This window comes from Andrena cerasifolii, chromosome 10, assembly GCF_050908995.1.
Source record: "Andrena cerasifolii isolate SP2316 chromosome 10, iyAndCera1_principal, whole genome shotgun sequence".
Taxonomy (NCBI): Eukaryota; Metazoa; Arthropoda; class Insecta; order Hymenoptera; family Andrenidae; genus Andrena; species Andrena cerasifolii.
Genome location: NC_135127.1, coordinates 8,327,583 through 8,345,044, shown reverse-complemented (window position 1 = coordinate 8,345,044; position 17,462 = coordinate 8,327,583). Strand labels below are relative to the sequence as shown.

The 17,462-nt window shown below is 44.4% G+C and overlaps 1 protein-coding gene across 5 annotated transcripts in view; it reads right to left on the bottom strand.

Moving 5' to 3' along the window:
* Window positions 1–7,166: 7,166 nt before the first annotated feature.
* The window catches only part of LOC143373985 (Y+L amino acid transporter 2), a 40,308-nt gene continuing 30,012 nt past the window's right edge, over window positions 7,167–17,462 (bottom strand). For 4 of the 5 annotated variants that reach the window (XM_076821744.1, XM_076821743.1, XM_076821740.1 and 1 more), the window contains exons 4-11: window positions 14,691–14,816; window positions 13,334–13,472; window positions 12,278–12,401; window positions 11,776–11,976; window positions 11,365–11,439; window positions 10,411–10,570; window positions 10,089–10,181; window positions 7,167–9,142 (exon numbers count right to left, since the gene is read on the bottom strand). In XM_076821744.1, the coding sequence (XP_076677859.1) occupies window positions 9,075–9,142; window positions 10,089–10,181; window positions 10,411–10,570; window positions 11,365–11,439; window positions 11,776–11,976; window positions 12,278–12,401; window positions 13,334–13,472; window positions 14,691–14,816 (986 nt within the window). In that variant the 3' untranslated portion in view covers window positions 7,167–9,074. Of the gene's footprint in view, window positions 9,143–9,781; window positions 9,838–10,088; window positions 10,182–10,410; window positions 10,571–11,364; window positions 11,440–11,775; window positions 11,977–12,277; window positions 12,402–13,333; window positions 13,473–14,690; window positions 14,817–17,462 lie in introns of all 5 variants that reach the window. The other variant, XM_076821742.1, reaches the window with a different exon arrangement.

Sequence of the window (17,462 nt, the reverse complement as noted above, 5' to 3'; positions counted from 1 at the left end):
ATATGTTAGTAGAATTGTACAGCGTTGAGATGTATTTTACATGATATAAAGGGGAATTGTCTTAAATTAGGAAGATAATTATATTCTTTATATGTTTTGCCTGAAATTAGTTGTATTTTCTATAATAGACAAATCTATTTGTTGTATTTTCTATAATAGACAAATCAGATTGCTAAAAATATTTTCTTCTTGTTACAGATTAACCTTGGGAACATTTCTCGGTAGACAGGATTGAGGAACTTTAAGTGAGACAAATGATGGAAAGCTGATAGTGATTTAATACATAAAATGAAGTGAAATTATATATTTTATACTTAATAATAATACAATATTAATCAGCATTCATTTCTACATACTTATATTAATTTATTGTAACACTGTAAAAGCCTTTTCTGCAAATAAAGTGGGAAAAACTTGAAAAGAACTGTATTATTATTTAGAAATACCTTTTACATATTCCTATCCAAATTCCAAACCTTTGCAGCTTCGATTCGCAACTTTAAAGGTGACGCCTTTGAAACTGAAATTCAGAATACCTCTTTTCGCTTCATGTTCTCCTGATACCTGGGCCAAAATCTGGCAAAAATTTTCAGAACGCACAAAATTGGGCTTTGTAACAGGAGAACATGATGTCGAAAGAGGTGGCACTAAGTAACGTCTTCGGAGAGAGAATCGAGGATGCCATCGAAGCTGAAATTCAGAATACCTCTTTTCGCTTCATGTTCTCCTGATACCTGGGCCAAAATCTGGCCAAAAATTTCAGAACGCACAAAATTTGGCTTTGTACTAGGAGAATAGCCAAGGGTCTATTCTTTGAGAGGCGACTCTAAAAGTTCATAAAATATTCGCAGGAAATGAGAAATTAGTGAATTTCCAGTGACTGCGTAATATTTCTATCTCCCTCCTTGTCGCGCACTATTCCTTTCTCTCTCGCGCACGCCACCTGTCGCCCTCCTTGTCGCGCACTATTCCTTTCTCTCTCGCTCGGCTCAGGCCGTGCCACCTCTTTTAGTATCATGTATTCCTATTAACTCGGCGAATTTCCTGGTCCAAACAGCACACTCGGGAACTTCTTGTGGATAATGTAGGGATCGCGGTGGGTAATCTAACCTATATAAAAGGCTTTTTTATTAGTAACTATTTATCGATTCGTAAATAAAACGCATACGAGTGATTACTGAACGTTGTCACAACACTATAGTCTCAAATCCAGCTGTACAAATGTATAAATCATTTTGAAAAGATCGAAAATCCTTAAACAAAGTATGCATTCACTAACCGCGGCGAGAGACTTGTATCTCTGTCCAAAAACTCTTCATAGCTGCTTAATTGTAATCGGAATCATTACAACTATCACGTAGGAAAGTAGCCAAGGGTCCATACTGTAAGATGAAACTGCAAAAGTTGATAAATTACATCTAGAAAATGCACCAACAATCGACGAAGCTTGAGTGCCTACATAGGACGGCGCCATTGTTCTCGTCATCGTCTCAAAGAACCGTTAATAACTAATTAATTGTAATCGGAATCATTACAACTATCACGTAGGAAAGTAGCCAAGGGGCCATACTGTAAGATGAAACTGCAAAAGTTGATAAATTACATCTAGAAAATGCACCAACAATCGACGAAGCTTGAGTGCCTACATAGGACGGCGCCATTGTTCTCGTCATCGTCTCAAAGAACCGTTAATAACTAATTAATTGTAATCGGAATCATTACAACTATCACGTAGGAAAGTAGCCAAGGGTCCATACTGTAAGATGAAACTGCAAAAGTTGATAAATTACATCTAGAAAATGCACCAACAATCGACGAAGCTTGAGTGCCTACATAGGACGGCGCCATTGTTCTCGTCATCGTCTCAAAGAACCGTTAATAACTAATTAATTGTAATCAAAATCTGCGCAACGATCACATAGGAAAGTAGCCAAGGGTCTATTCTTTGAGAGGCGACTCTAAAAGTTCATAAAATATTCGCAGGAAATGAGAAATTAGTGAATTTCCAGTGACTGCGTAATATTTCTATCTCCCTCCTTGTCGCACACTATTCCTTTCTCTCTCGCGCACGCCACCTGTCGCCCTCCTTGTCGCGCACTATTCCTTTCTCTCTCGCTCGGCTCAGGCCGTGCCACCTCTTTTAGTATCATGTATTCCTATTAACTCGGCGAATTTCCTGGTCCAAACAGCACACTCGGGAACTTCTTGTGGATAATGTAGGGATCGCGGTGGGTAATCTAACCTATATAAAAGGCTTTTTTATTAGTAACTATTTATCGATTCGTAAATAAAACGCATACGAGTGATTACTGAACGTTGTCACAACACTATAGTCTCAAATCCAGCTGTACAAATGTATAAATCATTTTGAAAAGATCGAAAATCCTTAAACAAAGTATGCATTCACTAACCGCGGCGAGAGACTTGTATCTCTGTCCAAAAACTCTTCATAGCTGCTTAATTGTAATCGGAATCATTACAACTATCACGTAGGAAAGTAGCCAAGGGTCCATACTGTAAGATGAAACTGCAAAAGTTGATAAATTACATCTAGAAAATGCATCAACAATCGACGAAGCTTGAGTGCCTACATAAGACCGCGGCGAGAGACTGGTAACTCTGTCCAAAAGCTCTTCATAGCTGCTTAATTGTAATCGGAATCATTACAACTATCACGTAGGAAAGTAGCCAAGGGTCCATACTGTAAGATGAAACTGCAAAAGTTGATAAATTACATCTAGAAAATGCACCAACAATCGACGAAGCTTGAGTGCCTACATAGGACGGCGCCATTGTTCTCGTCATCGTCTCAAAGAACCGTTAATAACTAATTAATTGTAATCAAAATCTGCGCAACGATCACATAGGAAAGTAGCCAAGGGTCTATTCTTTGAGAGGCGACTCTAAAAGTTCATAAAATATTCGCAGGAAATGAGAAATTAGTGAATTTCCAGTGACTGCGTAATATTTCTATCTCCCTCCTTGTCGCACACTATTCCTTTCTCTCTCGCGCACGCCACCTGTCGCCCTCCTTGTCGCGCACTATTCCTTTCTCTCTCGCTCGGCTCAGGCCGTGCCACCTCTTTTAGTATCATGTATTCCTATTAACTCGGCGAATTTCCTGGTCCAAACAGCACACTCGGGAACTTCTTGTGGATAATGTAGGGATCGCGGTGGGTAATCTAACCTATATAAAAGGCTTTTTTATTAGTAACTATTTATCGATTCGTAAATAAAACGCATACGAGTGATTACTGAACGTTGTCACAACACTATAGTCTCAAATCCAGCTGTACAAATGTATAAATCATTTTGAAAAGATCGAAAATCCTTAAACAAAGTATGCATTCACTAACCGCGGCGAGAGACTTGTATCTCTGTCCAAAAACTCTTCATAGCTGCTTAATTGTAATCGGAATCATTACAACTATCACGTAGGAAAGTAGCCAAGGGTCCATACTGTAAGATGAAACTGCAAAAGTTGATAAATTACATCTAGAAAATGCAGCAACCATCGACGAAGCTTGAGTGCCTACATAGGACGGCGCCATTGTTCTCGTCATCGTCTCAAAGAACCGTTAATAACTAATTAATTGTAATCAAAATCTGCGCAACGATCACATAGGAAAGTAGACGTCGAAAGAGGTGGCACTAAGTAACGTCTTCGGAGAGAGAATCGAGGATGCCATCGAAGCTGAAATTCAGAATACCTCTTTTCGCTTCATGTTCTCCTGATACCTGGGCCAAAATCTGGCCAAAAATTTCAGAACGCACAAAATTTAGCTTTGTAACAGGAGAACATGATGTCGAAAGAGGTGGCACTAAGTAACGTCTTCGGAGAGAGAATCGAGGATGCCTTCGAAGCTGAAATTCGGAATACCTCTTTTCGTTTCATGTTCTCCTGATACCTGGGCCAAAATCTGGCGAAAATTTTCAGATATCTCTAAAATCAGGCTTCGTAACAGGATAACATGACGTGGAAAGAGGTAGCGCAAGATAATGTCTCTGAAGAGAAGTAGAAGCCTTGAACGAAAGTCGATAGAGTTTGAGAGTATTGAATGGCATATTTAAAGTAGTGCTTTAATGCGAAGATTTTTAAAACCACTCTGCGTGGAAGGATCTTTTTAGGTGTTCTTTTTAGCATATCTTTTATATGTGATTTGGAATAGGAAGGAGTAAGTAGTGCTCGTTAAATAAAAAAACTCTTTTACCACTTAACTGCAATTTATTCAAATAAGTGAAATGCAATACAATGAAATGTTACAAGTGTAACTGGGTTAGGTCTGGGTTAGGGGAGGGTTAGGGGTATCCGTTAGGGATTTCTCCACGTAAAAGAAAAAAAAAAGGTCTGGGTTAGGTCTGGGTTCGGCTGAAGCAGTATCAGTCGAAAATGCAGCCGGTTTAACGTCTTCTATGTAAAAATTCCTTACCTGTAAAGCAGAAATATACACGATTAATAATCGCTCTAGTTACAGTATGTGAGATTAGTTACATCGCATCGGCACACTCTAAACTCTAAACATGTCACACATATACAAGCACGCACACACGCACAGCATTTCAACAGATTTCAGAGTAGGTAGTTGCTGAATTGGCTGCTTCTCGTGTCGCACCCAACGTTACCAACTTATTAAAATAAGATTAAAGTGCTACGAGTGGTAGGAATTAATATTAAATCTTACCGGAAACATAAAGTCTAAAACGACTAATTTCAACCAACATGTTGCACAATAAAATTATTCCCTTTACTAATATATATTATATATATTTTTAATATATATAAAGGGGAAGGGAAGTAATAAACAACATTTATACAATATAATATATTGTCACAGTTCGCGTGTCCCTTGAATCTTTCTGTTACCGCTTCCTTCGACTCGTTTATTTAGATCCTAAGCTACTGCTTTTACCATCGTGTCCCTTTCCTTCAGTTTCTTAATCGCACACGCGCGCCATGATCGCAAAATTTTTAATCACCATTTCGATACGCATTCCCCTCGATAATTCCCTTCGACTACCTCAGCAAACGGATTCCGCGGCGTCATATTATCGTTACATACGCGACATAAAGATAATACAACGTCCCTTCCTCCAATCCCGATCGCAGCGATCAGAAATATTGCGAGCACGATACACAAACGCAGAAAGGAGACAATTCTAATAAGAGATTTCCCTCTTTTAACGCGTACATCCTCGCATTGTTCGTACTAAAGTACACGCTGGTATGTCCTCGCGGGTCGGAACATAAAAAAATAATACACAAACGCACACTCGAGTTCTGGTAACATCTCCCCTCGACCTTTGTTTCCCCTTCCTTGCATTCTTCTCGCGACTAAATAACTAATTAATAGGCGCTTATTGTCACGCTTTGCCAGAGTGCCCATCGACGCCCGGCTGTATCACCCGTAGTGCAAAAATACACGATTCTCGAACCCTAAATATTCTTTTAAAGAAACCTCTACGTTCCTAGTATCAGTCCAGGCGCCAAGCTCTTCCCTATCGACTGGAATTCCACTCGAAAGAGCCTCGCCACGCGCTCACAACTATACTTGCATCTCCACGAGTTCCTACACCTCTACACTCTCGCCTAGACGAAATACTCAGCTGCCAAGAATCGATCGAACAAAGCCCGTGGCATCGATAGCAATCGATGGACAGTCTGGCGAGTGGTTCGTCAGGGTCTTGCATCGTCGAAACGTGTCCCGTAAAAAATACAGCTAACGGAAACTATACGTTAATCGTGATCGATGGCATCGGCGATACATCTTCTTGCTTGCTCGTAAGCTTGTGCAAATTAAGGAGAACGCCGCCTGAATCGCTGGCCGAGGATCGACGTCGATCATCCAGCGATTCGCCGTGATTCGGAAGCCGGAGGGTGATGATTGGAAATGATGCTGAGACAGACGTATCGTTGAGGCTGGATCTCGGGATGAGCTCGCGAAGCAATTAAGGTTATTCAGGGTCCTGTTGAGGCTTAAGCGTAAGCGGAGACGCAGCAGGGCGTTTCATCGACTAGTCGAGATGCATTTTCAGCACCCCGTAGAAAACACAATACTTGGTCCGAGAAATGTTCCTCGCTACGGATATGCTGGTATTCTGTCTCCATTCAGCCTTCGTCTCGCGTCTCGATCGCGTCGCTTCTTTCATTAAAAACGTGGGGCGTCGATGAAACTGTAGCGATTTAATCGTCGCCTAATTATTTAGCGAAGCGAAGGGCAAAGAAAAATCGAACTAATTAGCGACGCAATCGTACTCGATACGTTCGTACACTTCATACAGAAGGCATTGGTGACATTTTATTTCTTTTGTGCCAAGTCTAGATCGAGCCACTAAACAGGCAAGGAGAAACTTTAAAAGGATGTGACTTTTCTAACAACTTCTATTTCTACGTAACAGTTTTGTCAAGTAACTGGGAGTCACAGGTTCCTTTCCTGTTCCTCGATCTATCCGAACTTGGTTTCACAATTTATCGCAAATAGCATCGTTTTCATCGTGCCTAAATTCGCCCCCAAAGGACCGTGCGTCGGCAGTCATTTCCAGAAATCGACGATTCGCGGAAATCGGCGCGAGCAAATAAAAATCACAGTGTGTACAAGGGATGAGGGGTTCGATGAAATCAGGGGGCTAGATAAAACATTAAGTCTTGGCTCATACAAGGCGCGGTGCTTGGCCGCCGTGACGCCAGACGGTTTCGCGATCCAACTAAAGGGGACTCGTAAATTACACGATCTTACCGGCGGTGTGAAAGCATCGTACACTCTGCAGAGTTTAATCAACGTTTTGTATATGTTACACGCGGATTCTTCGCTAAAGCAAGATTGCTGGATGCAGATTCCTTAACTCTCGGCCAGGGGCGGATTCGAAGATTTGGCGCCCCTATCGAATATTTTAATTAAAGAGAGTCAGAACAATTTAAAAAATAATTCAATATACCAACTCACGCGTGAGTTATCGCTAATCGTTACGCGAAAAAGAATTGAATTGTTCTTAAAGTTGTTCCAAGCCTCTGCTTAAACGTTTCCCAACTTTTTTCGCTGAAAATTTGCCTGCAGCCTAGCTTAGCCTATACACAAATCCGCCCCTGCTCTCGGCTGGTAGGGTGGAGCGTTCTTAACTCTTAAGAAAGAAAGGGGAAAGTAAAAGAAACGTAGGAATATACAGGCTGCTGAGTTCGATTAATACTTATTGGCAAAATCAAGTCCTCGGTCTCTCGCGCGAAGCTCGGCAAGTGGATTGGAGAGAGCATTCAGACTAACGCGACTGACAAAGCTTACAGGAGCAGCGCGATCCGTGTCCACCCCATCAGCGGAGGGTCAAACCGTCGCTGCTAAATGAGAATCCTTCGACGAGGCGCGCACGAGCTGCGAACTGTACGCGCGACGAAACAGATCTCACCGGAACGCATTCACCATACATACACTTTGTACAAGAAAGGAATGATTAATAATAATTACAGAGAACAGAGATGGAAACGACAGAGAGCGAGCGAGGATTTGAAATCGACTAAAATCGTCCTACGGGGCCCGCGGGGCCGCGCTTAAAAAAGTATAAAAAATCTAAAACATCGAACGATTCGTTGCCGCCTCGAACCTGTTAAAGTGTGCCCCTGAACATCGGCTGCCAGCGGTTGCCGGCGCGAATTTAAATACATGTGTCTGAGAATGGCTGGAATGGTTCGAGTGACACGTTCAATTCAATTAAGACTTTCGATGATCCCACGGGGATGATGGGGGTGGCAACGTGCACACGCACGCGTATATACAGGCAGAGTTGAGCATTCACTAAATAAAAAATTATTCGAACAACGGATGAAATAAAAGTTACTTTATCTTTAGATTATTCGACGAATAAAGGTAATTTTTTATTCGTCGAGCGTTTCAACTTCAGCGTCGAATAAATTTTTCCCGTCGAATAAAGTCAAAGTTAAAGTTGACAAATTTATTCGACGCTGAAGTTGAAACGTTCGACGAGTAAAAAAAAAATTACCTTCATTCGTCGAATAATTTTTTTAACTTTTATTCGTCGTTCGAATCTTTCTTTAAATCAAATTGTTGCCCATCTCCGTATACAGGCACACGCGCCTACACCGGTGGCAGTAAAACACGGGTACGATAGAGTTTATTATGCGACGTTGACAATGGGGACGCCGGGCGCGTAGCGGCACCGTTCTCGCCCTTCGTTTCTCTTGTCGTTCCGCGTCCACGAGGCGCGTCGCTTCCTACGAACCCTAGAACGCTGGTCGATCGTTCCCCGGAGCGGCGGGCGTTTAAATAAACGGCGAAAGAGAGTACAATAAATTATCGACGATCCTACGCGCTGAGAGGCTACGAGCGAGCTCTAACCAAGAAGTCTGTGGGAATGTGAAAGGCTCGAAACGAAGGGTCGAGTCGCGACTATGAGAGAATGGTGGAGCGCGGGAGGGTGATGGGGGAAGTAACGCCGTCGGAAATTGTTCGCCGAATATGTGGGAAAGGATTAGACGCACTGGGGTGTACAGCGAAGGAGGATATCGCGTGTCCTTTCGTCGATCGGGGCTGCCTTTCGCTTTAAAATACGAGACTCTTCGTTCCTCCGTCTCTCGATGCCTGCCTGGTCACTGTGGGTGGGCGACAGTAGTGTTGATCCTCCTAGCTGCCAGTTCAGGATGATATCCAGGTGGAACAACGAGGCTTGAGTTCCTTCGGTTACCTCCTTCAGCGCCCTGCTTTGATATGGCTGCCTCTTGTCAGGACGCCTTCCCTCCACTCGAAGGAGTTCGGTGATTAAGTCTCTTGTCTGTCTTGAACACTCTGCTACCCCTATTCCATTGCAATCTTGGGGCAGGCTTGAAACACAGACTCCTAATTGGAATTCTTAGTGGTACGAGTCTGTTCTCGGATCTCAATCGCTTCATCTATCTATTGTTTCGCTCAATCTACTGTTTTCAATTCTATTCAGGTTCCCTGCGGTGGAAAGTTAGGTGGATAATGGAATTGTCCTCCGAGTGTTCTCCAAAAAAAAAGTCCTAGTCCATCCTCGTTATCTGCTGGCTGGAAATCACCCCCATGGTGGCCGAAGACACAATCCGACTGCGTTTAAACCTGAGCTGGTTTCGACTTGCCGACGACCAGTATTATCTTCTGCAGGAACTTCGTGACGCTTACTGCAAGGGTAATTCGGAGGGTTTAGTATCTTGGTATCGTGTTTGGTGGAGGAAGTTTTAGCGGAGGATGTGGTTAGTAGAATGTCGACGACGCTACACCATCCATTAGCGAAAGTCAGGAGGAAACACGATCGGACATCATCGCGAGATTAATTTCAGAGTTATGATGTTAGTCGAGATTCTTTATTAGTGCACTGTATAGGTCGGTGTGCGTTGTGCTTGTTGTGTGAGTGCAGCGTGCAAAATCAAACTTTAATGATGTTCAAGCGAACTCAAGAATTATTTTAGACAAGCCAGATGTATGAATGTAACAGTTGATTTACTGAATTAATATTCTAGTACTTTGACGAGTCGAAAGTAAATACGTGGCGATGATGGAGAGCTTGCTTTTTAAGAATTTAGCAGAATCAGAATGTTCTTCGAAAATTTGTTCTTTTAAATATGATGAAAGACTTCAGATTACTCGTATTTTAGATATCATGCAGAGATCGTAGAGCGACCACGGAGATCAGAAGACACGTGCACAGCGTTAAGAAAGAAAAGCGACAGGCTTTTTAATGACGATCGGCGATGGAAACCAATAGACGCTAAGCATGCGTGACATGACGAGAGTAATATTATGTAGAGTGTGTTCTGAACCTTAGTCTTTGGTCCGACGACTACCATCAGCTTCTGCAAAGTTTTGGTAGCGGCGCCTGCGGGAACAAATCAATTAAACAGAAACAGAACGTGACGACGTATCCTCGTGAATATTCTTCTGTTGAAATCAATTAATTTCCACCTGGATTATAAAACGAGCGTCTCTAGGCTTTACTGTAAAGCGAGCAACGCGATAGGAAGGTCGGAAGCTCAGTAATCGACGGATGAAATGGGGTAACCGTTGAATAATGATTGAGACTGTAACTGTTCGTGGAAAATTCTTTCATTATAACGACCCTCCACTTACCGACTCCCCTCTGGAAGAACTTCGGCTTGTTTTTCCACGCAACGAAGACGAAGTACACGGGCACGGAGGAGAAGATCATTAGGCAACCGTATCCTGCAAAGGAAATGATTGATTCGCTATTAATTTATCATTTGATCGAAGATCTGTAATGATAAATAATCAGAGGAGAATTTGGAATAAGTAGCTTTAATGGTGGGAGATTAGTAGAAGGAACTCTGTGATTGTTAAATTTGAATAGTAGACTTTACTGACCACAGAGTTCCTTCTTTTGAAACAGTCATACGAGTTATGTCATGGGGAAAGTTTTCTCCGTTAAATTTACCTGTTTCCACTGGGCTGGCATACATAGGTACGATGGTCACGAAGAGGGTGGCGAGGATGTATATTACCGGGAAGAAGAGGTTCACCTTAATAGGCCTAGGTAGATTTGGTTGGGCCCATCTGAGCCATGGTAGACACAGAACGGACACTCCTATACTCAGCTGCGGACACACAAGAAACAGTTCCATTTTTGTATATCACATTAACTCCTCAATCGGCAGGATGTGGCCCCGAGTGGTGAATTAAATTTGGGTCTCCCTACAACCATTCCATCGCGTTTATATTCGCATTACACTGAGTCATCCTACTAGTGGTGCTCCCATAAAGAATTCCCTTTTACATTTCGAGGGCGTGAAATATTTCCCCCCAAATGTCGAATCTCCCCTCTTCAATGAATAGACTACCATGGCTTAGATACTCGCGAAGCTTCGCAATTAAGAGCAAACAAATGTGCAGCGCCGATCTGCACTTACGGAGTCGTATTAATCCAGAGAAAGAGTTTATGATTCGTAACGTCCGTCGTAATCCACGCCAAGGTGGACGCCCGCTTATGCCCGCCCATAAAGTCGGACAATACTGTCAATTACATCGTGCAGCATGAGCCAATTAGAAAATTATCACTCGTCCGGTGGGATTAATGATTCGTGGCGAGCAGGTACTCCCGCTCTGCTCGCTGAAACGCGCGTAAACCGATATGCGCCGTATTTCTTGCACCATAATAGCGAGAGACAATTATGTGACTTCGTTTCCGTCGCGGGCAACCGAGCACACGAACCTGCCTTTAACACTTTAACGATCAAGGGGATTATAAAAGTACATTGAAATTTATCGCGGTTATTTCAGCCTTCCTCGTTTTTTTCTGGATATCTAAAGCGAGTTTCCCTCTTTCTGTGTACAAAGTGGCTACAGGTACGATCGAGGGAAAAGGGTTTTTAGTGTAATCGTCAGTACGTACCCAAGTGGCGAAGCCGACGTAGTTGATCAGAGCGAAGATGTCAGAAGAACAGAGGTACAGCATGGACAGAAGGGCCTGGAGTAAATGGAGTAAGATTTCAATTATAATTAAAGTCAAATCATAGATGTTCGAAAGTCTGAGCGTCGAGCTTATTAAAAATTTCAGAAGAATCCACTCCCTTTCAGTGGCGCACTCAGGATTTAATCTTCGGGGTAGCCCAGTTGAAGGGATAAATATACTTTTAATGCAAATTTAATAAAATTCTTTAGGTGATTATAAAATTTAATTAAAGAATAAAATCCAGTTTTCTTTTCATTTTACATTGAGTGCACCACTGGCCCCCATCTATAACAGAGCTAGATAAGTAGACTCGAAATTACAAATTATAAAATATTCGAAATATCCAGGTACCATGCAGATGACAGCCGGCGTGGGAGTGAGCCTGGAAGTTTGAATCATGGTCAGTATTTCAGGCATCTGGCCCTCGCAGGCGCCAGCGTAGAAGAGTCGCGAGGACGTCAAGAGGATTCCATTGACAGCTCCAAAGGTTGAAAGGGCCACGAACACTGGTATCGTCCAGGAGAACATGCCAAACAGGCGATTGGCGAACGTCTGCGAATTAAGCAAGACACCCTTTTGTTACGATACTCCAAGGACATGCGATTTCAGACTATCCCCAGGTTCCCACCTGAGGTTACAACACACTTATTCAACTTTATTAACGAATTGACTGTGATCGATGGGGCACTTTTAAATAACGAGTGAACCCAGCGTTTGCCAATTGACGAGTTGAAGAACTACGATCTTGAATTACAATGGAACGGCGTAGAGTAAGGTGTTAAAATGAACTAGGACTTCAAAGGAATAATAGTCTTTAGCTTAAATTTCTAATTATCATGCTTAAGTAATTTACCACTGCAACAGCCTCGCTTCCAAGGACTTCGACGGGGCTCAGGGTCGTGTAGAACGCCATGTTCGCGAAGACGTAGACGAGCGTGACGAGGACGCAGGAGATCGCAATGGCCCTTGGTAGATTCCTGCGGATAAATGGAGCAAAAAAAGACCATCACACTTTCGAATCAACGCCTAAACGCGGAGTGTTCTAAAAAACATTTGATCTTAAAAAGTTTGGGAGCAAGAACTCGAGCTTGACCTCCAGTCCGAGTTAATAAAACCGCGCTCTGCGACCCTCCCGCTTAATTAATTGATACACAAGACCGGCTGTTGCAATCGTTGCTAATCGTTGCACGAGATTTCAACCGCAGGCAGGGTTACTGGTGTTAATAATCCTCTGGGAGGCAATTTTTAAACGAATTTATTGGCACAACGGACGAGCGTTATATAAACAGAGATTTATAGGTGGAGTGATACGCGGGGAAAACGGGAAAGTTGATCGATTACACTGGCAAAAGTGTTGCTTCGGCTCTGGCAAATATACTTTGTACATTGCTCTACAAAATTTTTATAAAAACGAAGGACTGAGATAAGTTGCAACGATTGATATTTAGGGGTGCACAAGAAGGGGAGGATTTTGCTAACTTATCAGTAAGGCTTCGTTACAAGCCCCTGCTTCAGCCATTTACATTTAAAAAACGAAAGGATTCTGCTACTTAAAACAATCTGGGGTTAATGAAGATCCTATACAAGAATCTAGGTGGTGGGTTCAAGGGGCGTCAGCACAGATGCTTTACGCGAAATAAACTACGTTAAATTGCTTGGAGATCTCTAAGTCCAGAGTCGCGTGTCACAACTTCAAGCTCCAGAGTAATCTTCCCTCTGCATCTTCTACATTATTTCAGATGCACATAAATTTAATGCACCGCTACTTTAAAGCGCAACCGTCGCGTGCAAGAGTAGCTATCATCGGCGCGACTCCGTTGCAAAATAAGCAGCGGATTCCTCGTTAAAGGATCGGTTATATCGGCGAGTTCTTCTGGCTATCTAGGAAAGTGACTAATCGACCGCTTACTTGACAGGGTCCTTCAGCTCCTCGATGATGAAATTCAAGTAGTTCCAGCCATTGTAAGCGAACAGTCCCGAATAGAAGCTGAGTGCTATCGACGTCACTTCTGTGGTGGTGTTCTCGAACGTGAAATACTCCGTGTGCCCTGCGGAACGGGTAAAGGTAATCGATCAAACACGCGAGCGATTCCAGGGAATCCATCTGTCGCTCCTTTCGTAACAATGATCTTTCATAACGATCGCGCGGCACGAGAACTATGCCCGCTGGAAAATCCATTCAGCATGATGCTACTGCGCGACCGCATACAAAAAATTGCATCACGAGCACCCTGTTAGAAATAGAAGAAAACAAAAAAAAATGGCACCCGAATGCCGAGTTCGAAGGGCGAAGAATCGAGCATCGCTGGTGCCAGCGGGAAGAGTTTTTTTACTCCGGCTATATCGAGCAGCGTGGAAGTAATCCAGGACAATTTTTCGCGAGATTCGTTCTGCTTTAGAACCGAGACAAGGTTACAGATGCAATTTGTCGGAATGAAAGGGTGTTCTCGCGACGACAGTGGACTGAAGGAGCCACTTGAAGGGCTGAATAGCTCAATTCAAACGATTCCTTGCATGCACACCGTGCGCCTCGAGCCGTCCGCGTATTTAATCCACCGTTTTGATTGGGCAAATTGTCTCGTCCGGCAAGTGAAAAGACGCCTAACCGTCTTACGCCACTTCAAGGGTGGCGTGGGTGGTGAGACATTAACGCGAGCTTCCTCGTTCTTGCCCAAGGAATTCGCCGAGACGCTTTTAACCGAGCACCGTGGAGGTTTAATGCAGAAAGTATAGTGAGACTGTTTTCTTCTATTATCCAAGTAGGTACTCGAGGAGCTTCGTCTCTGTTTACCGGAGTCTATAGCTTGCCTCTTCGATTCGACAGAATATTACAAACGTCCCCGAGGGTGGAATGTAGTAGAAAGCTACAAGTGTCTATAAAGATTTGCTGAAAAGACTGTAGGACTTAATGCTCGTTCCCAATTCATCTAATTGTAAGCCATCAGTAGCTTTCGAGCGGACGGCAGGCATCAGTTCCGCGCTTTCTTGTCTCGCGCACCGAGAGTGACGAGGCAAAAATCGCGCAGTGTTTGGATCATGTACGGAGCAGAGGCACGGAGCGTGGAAGGTTCAACACGCGAGAGAAAGCCGATCTGAGGCAAGATCGGTTCGCCCTTCGTCAGGTGTGCGCGGAGAACAATTGGGCAACGAGTGGAAAAAGGAGCGGAGGGATAAGAAACATGATGGACAGCCTTGATTACTGTCTGATCGAACCGTTCGGTTTCGACAGACCTGGGAAAGTCGTGGATCGATGTCGTTGAACTCACCAGTGAAAAGCTGATAAGCACCGGTGAAGATGATGATGAAGAGCGCGAGGAGCTTGGCGTAAGTGAAGATATCCTGCACTCTCGTCGCCCATTTCACGTCCCAGCAGTTGATGAACGCAAGGATGCCTGCAACAGGTTAAGGAAATGTTAGTGGACTTTCCGACGGGGTTATTGAGAGTTTTCCTCGACGCGGTTGTTTTTGAGGAAAAGGTCGAGTGCCTCTTTCCTAATCGCTTTCGAACAGACGATGTTTCGCGAATGGATTGACGGGTGCGGTAATTAGATTCATTAGCGGCTGGGATTAATCGAGGAAACCTATCAACGTGATCGCGTTCGACGTCCGCGGGTGAAGTATTACCGTTCTCTGTTTGGCACGCAACGCTGGGCGACAGCACGCGACTGTCAGGCTCTGCGAGCGAAAGTTTCGCTGACGGCGATTCCGATAGTTTCAGCCTGATAGGAAAAGGTTAATAAATGGTAATGAGAATCCGATAAGAAGGGAAAGAAGGGAAATTTATGTCTGTGGCGTGGATCTCGATTTGTTTGGAAGCAAGCGAACGTGTCGCGATTGCAGGTGACGCTTGGAGTGAGTGGTGATTGAGATAGGGGCGAGCGGTGGGAACCTGAGATTATTAATATCCAAGTATCCCCCCTGGTATTCCTCTTCTTAGTACTCCTCCACAAGTCTAGGTAGTACCTAGTACTCCTCCACCAAATACTCCCCCTTCTGGTACCTACAGTGGCGGATGAAAGAAAGTTTACAACCTTTAAAATCGCATAACTTTTTTAGAATTAGTCCAAACGACATGAGTTTTTTCACTCCTCTTCCAAGTACCTGAGATTCACAGTAACTGCCAATCAATGAACCCTAAAAGAGGCATACACCGACTTCCTGCCCCCGCAATTCACAGAAGTCCCAACAGGCTTGCAAGACACCGTTCAGGTATCCATTTGTTTTCGACCCGTGGCAGACAGATCGATACCATTAGCGCTGGTAAAGATTTCGTCCCAGGTAACCGGTTGTGTGCACGGTAGCCTAGCGTTTCAGACTAACTGGCACCAGTCCAGCCAACCGTGGCCCCGGTAGGGGTAGAAACTAGCATGGTTATCGACCTGTTCCCTGGCGAACAAGAAACCGGGTGGTTTCCACGATCCATCCGGGTCAACGGTGCAAGGGAACCATTTCGATATAGGCTACCAGTGTCCCGCGCCAAGGTACATACGCTGTCGTCAACCGTGACACAGTAGAATCGTTATTGATACATCCGATGTACTGCAGGAAGATGCTGCTACGTCTACTGTTGCGCAATCGTTACGTCTTTCTAGCGTCATGGACTCGCTTGGTGAAACCGCGATGCAATCGTCTGTACCCACACGGTGCCGAGAAGTAAACGATCGATCTTTTTAAACACCTTCTACCAGCCCAGGATACCTGTATCTTCTAATACCAGAATCATTTAATTAGTTTCCATTGTTCCTCAAAACAACCCCAATCAGAGGATCCGCTAATAGGGGTTGAAAGCACCGTAGCACTGCTCCTCAGCAACTCGATGTACCCTTCCTCAACAGCCAGAAGATTACTGAAAACCTGATTCATGGGTAATACTCGGCGCGCGGCAGCACGGCCGTGAAGAATAGTCCTTCCCAGCGCGTGATCACTTGGTTCGGGCCTGCAGCCGCGTCGTCCTTGGAGCATTCGTTAGCAACGGGCCAAGAAAAGTAAGAAATGCCGACTGACGCAACATCTCGAGGAATATCATGAGACTCTTTCCGTCCTGCCCCTCCCCCGTGCTCCTTCTTCTTCTTCTTCTTCTTCTTCTTCTTCATGTTCCGTTTCCCTCCGATCCTCCTCGACCACGGCCATTGAACCAGTGCGCGTCTCTTCGACCATCGTCTACGCTCGTCGCCCTCCTCCTTCTAGGTTTTTCGTCATCGTCCCGTGCCCCCCTCGGCGAATTATGCTGTTGTGACCGCCAATTGACACGATATTAGAAGATTACGTTTAATCGCGATGGGACGGGATTGCTGCCGCAGTCTTTTGACCCGAGCATTGGCTGCTGCTGGCTGCTCCTCGAGGCTCCTCGAGGCTCCCCGACGCCAGTCCGATCAGCCACGTCTGCTTCCACTGGCCGATATCGATCCTCCTGGTCGATGCCACCGCTCCGTGACGTCTGGCGTTAAGTAGGCGACGCTCGAATAACGGGAAACGCGCGGAACAAGCGTATGAGACGCGCCTCCGTCGTTTCTGATCCGCAGAGAGCCCCTTTGTGATGGCCAGAGGGGTGGTTTTTCGCGAAGAGGTGCGCGGGATATGTGGGGGTAGAAGTTCTTCGAGTAACCCTTAGCTTCGGAGGGTGAAGTAAGCTTGATCTGTTTACGAGCCACTGTTTACGATTCGTCGGGGATCAACGGGGATGATTCTGGTACAGTTGAAATGTGAAATGTCGCAGTAGCCGAGATTATAGGAGGAGCGACGTGTGATTGAAGTGGAACTGCGCGTGATTGGCAATTAGCATTGCTCATAGACACCATACAAGTCTCATAAAACTAGTGCCTGTTATAACAATAACAACGGACTGTCGACGATTTCATCGATGCACAGCCCAGAAACAGACACTTCTGCGAATAATTGTACCTTTTCTGCGCCCGCCGGTCTCCCCTTGGACTTAATTATTGATCTTCATCACTGGAAACTCGTTCCAGGAACTAATCTTCCTCTGCCTCCATTACACGCGACTAATACACGTCCGAATGCAATCTTACCGCACAGGA